Here is a 2,970-nt window from a genome sequence, read left to right on the forward strand (position 1 = left end):
AGAGAGAGAGAGAGAGAGAGAGAGAGAGAGAGAGAGAGAGAGAGAGAGAGACACACACACACACACACACACACACACACACACACACACACACACACACACACACACACACAGAGAGAGAGACACACAGAAAGAGAAAAAACCAAAACATACATGTATTTAATATTGGTTAGTAAATTATAGTTTATAAATAATAAATAATTAATCACTCTATACGAACTTTATGGTATTGCTAAAACAATTTTCAAACTCGTTCCCTACATTTCATATGGCACTCGCGCTTATGAAATAATCAACTTGAATTTAACTGACTAAAAGTTAAGGAGTTATAAGTTACTTACCAAACAAAATACAAGATACAACTTGTAACCAACGAACAACTACGGCAACTTACTGTTTTATGCTTAGACTGATTATGACGTCACAAAGGGTAAACACGTGATGAAACACGGCAAAATGATGTCGGGATAGAATAATAATTATTATTATTTATTCATAATATCCCTTCTAGAGGCCAAATGCGAGGTGTGTGCCCAGGACAGCGTGCTAGGCCCTTAAATGAATAAAGGCCTAATAACGGAAATCAAATTAAAATGAAAATTGTATGTTGAAAGGTTATTCACAATTATCGACCTTTTTACTAACGTACGCTGATTGGGATGGGTTAATACCATTACACTGGCGTAGGAAGCGTGGGTGGGGGTGGGGGTGGGGGTGGGTGGGGGACACAGGGACATGTGCTTCCCCCACTTTGTAGCAGTAGCGGTGGCTTTTATATATTTTTACAGGTGTTTATATTTATATATGTGTGTGCCCCCCCCCCCCCCCCCACACACACACACAATGTTTGGCACCTTCCTATGCAGTTGCATTGTACCTATATATTTATATATAAATCGTTTTCGAAACAAACAAAAAATGTTGATAAAAATATTCCTTACAAAATAATCATTTTTTTTATGTACACCTTTTGGACGCGGTTTAATTACCATGTCTAGGACAGGCGCGTAGGACGGATTTTAAAAGTGTGTGGTGGTGGGGGGGGGGGGGGGGGGGGCTAATTTTAATGGTTGTATAAAATGTGTTGTGCGAAACCGCGAGCGCTGCAGGCGCGAAGCCCCAAAGCCCCATAAGGACAATTTAAAAATATTAACCCATTTATAGCGATTCTGGCGTGTTTTCGGCTTATTACCTGAGACATTTAAAGTCCCGAAATAAAAACTGGCGAAAAGGGGGGGGGGGGGCTGGGCCCCCTGGCCCCCCCCCCCCACCCCACCCCACCCCGTTAGGAGGCCCGGCTGCGGGTTTATCCAACAGTGGCCTGTGGTGCAGTGCAAAAATCGGCACATAGGTCTACAGTACTCCAAAGTAGGTTAAACTAATAACATGCATGTTTGTCTTAAAGGCAGATATTTAAGCATTGCAAATGTGGTCAACATTTAGATTCACGCGTTTAAGACAAAAACAGTCTTTGTAAGTTCGGTCCAAACTTTCTCCAAAACACCTAAGCGACCGAGAAATATACATCTTTCTCACTACAAAATATAAATGAATTATATACAAATTTGGATTACTATTATAATATAACATGGTTTCAGTGAGACGTAACTAGGCGTTGAAACGTCTGTTACCTTTGACGACGTATATTGGTTATTCACGTTTTTGTGATGTCATAACCGGTTTAAGAACAAAACAGTTCGGCTCCTGTTAGCTACGGTAATTAAGAGTTTTCTCTTGGATACAAGTTCCATTACATTTTGTGTTTTGTTTTGGTAAGAAATTTAACTTAAATTAACAAAATGTTAATATGTATAGATGGGTTGAGTTAATTCTCGATTTCTTTGATTAATTTAACCTCATTTTTATGAAAGTCTAATGATTGCAAAACTCGACAACGTTACCAATCTTCAAATGTACTTCTTGTTGCACAATCACCGCATTTACCATGGTATGTACTATTCTGTGGAATGGTGCATATAATTTGTTGTTTTTTTCTTGTTAATTATTTGGAAGAAATCTGATTGTTTTCCAGGTTCCATGATGAATTCGTCTAGTCGTCTAGTGCTTGTACTTGTGGTATGTGCTGTGCTGTCCGCCTCCAATGATGTCGTTAGAAGTGCCGACAGTAATTATATTTTTCTTTCTTTAAAATACTGCATCTTCCGGTATCGTTGGTAACTCCACCTTATGCCCTGGTTAATTTTCGAGACGTATACATATGCATTCATGCCTGTAGGAACCGGGGCAGGGCGGGGGGGGGGGGGGGGGGGCACTTCATGGGCAACTCTTTTCGATTAGCAGCAAGGGATCTTTTATATGCACCATCCCACAGACAGGATAGTACATACCACGGCCTTTGTTATACCAGTTGTGGAGCACTGACTGCAACGAGAAATAGCCCAATGGGCCCACCGACGAGAGAGAGAGAGAGAGAGAGAGATTGAGATATAGTGAGAAAGAGAGAGAATAACAAGTTAATGACGTATAGTGAAGGCAACAATGGGAAATTCCGCGACCGCCATTTTGTGTCCAGTTCAATGTTAAGCGCGAACATTCATTTCGCGTGATGAACTGTACTGGCACAATTATATCAGAATTGGTTTGATTAGTCGAATGAAAAGTCACATACACATCTGTCTTACATCTTATAACTACTTATTTAACACTGTACTGACACGTGTCAAAGCAATATTAATTCCCTTCCTGTTTTCTGTTGCAGTCTGTCACCTTCCAAAGGACCCCGGCCCCTGTGATGATAACCTCTCCAGATTCTACTACAACCCGTTCACCAGGACGTGCAATCACTTCTATTTTGGAGGCTGCAGAGGAAACGCCAACAACTTTCTCACAAGAAGAAAATGCATGAAATGGTGCTACCCCGACTAAGCGCTGTAAATCTGGAACACACACCAAAAAAAGAAGAACCACCAAAAACAAAAAACAAAAATCAAAACAAACAAACATAAAATT

At 40.4% G+C, this 2,970-nt stretch overlaps 1 protein-coding gene across 1 annotated transcript in view; it reads left to right on the forward strand.

Moving 5' to 3' along the window:
- The first annotated feature begins 518 nt into the window (after positions 1-518).
- Positions 519-2,970, forward strand: part of LOC121369800 (kunitz-type serine protease inhibitor-like) — a 2,502-nt gene continuing 50 nt past the window's right edge. Inside the window, exons 1-3 of the mRNA XM_041494874.1 lie at positions 519-525; positions 2,033-2,125; positions 2,720-2,970. The exon at positions 2,720-2,970 is cut by the window's right edge and continues 50 nt beyond it. Of these exons, the coding sequence (XP_041350808.1) occupies positions 519-525; positions 2,033-2,125; positions 2,720-2,886 (267 nt within the window). The 3' untranslated portion in view covers positions 2,887-2,970. The remainder of the gene's footprint in view (positions 526-2,032; positions 2,126-2,719) is intronic.

This window comes from Gigantopelta aegis, chromosome 4 (assembly GCF_016097555.1).
Source record: "Gigantopelta aegis isolate Gae_Host chromosome 4, Gae_host_genome, whole genome shotgun sequence".
In the NCBI taxonomy this organism is placed as follows: Eukaryota; Metazoa; Mollusca; class Gastropoda; order Neomphalida; family Peltospiridae; genus Gigantopelta; species Gigantopelta aegis.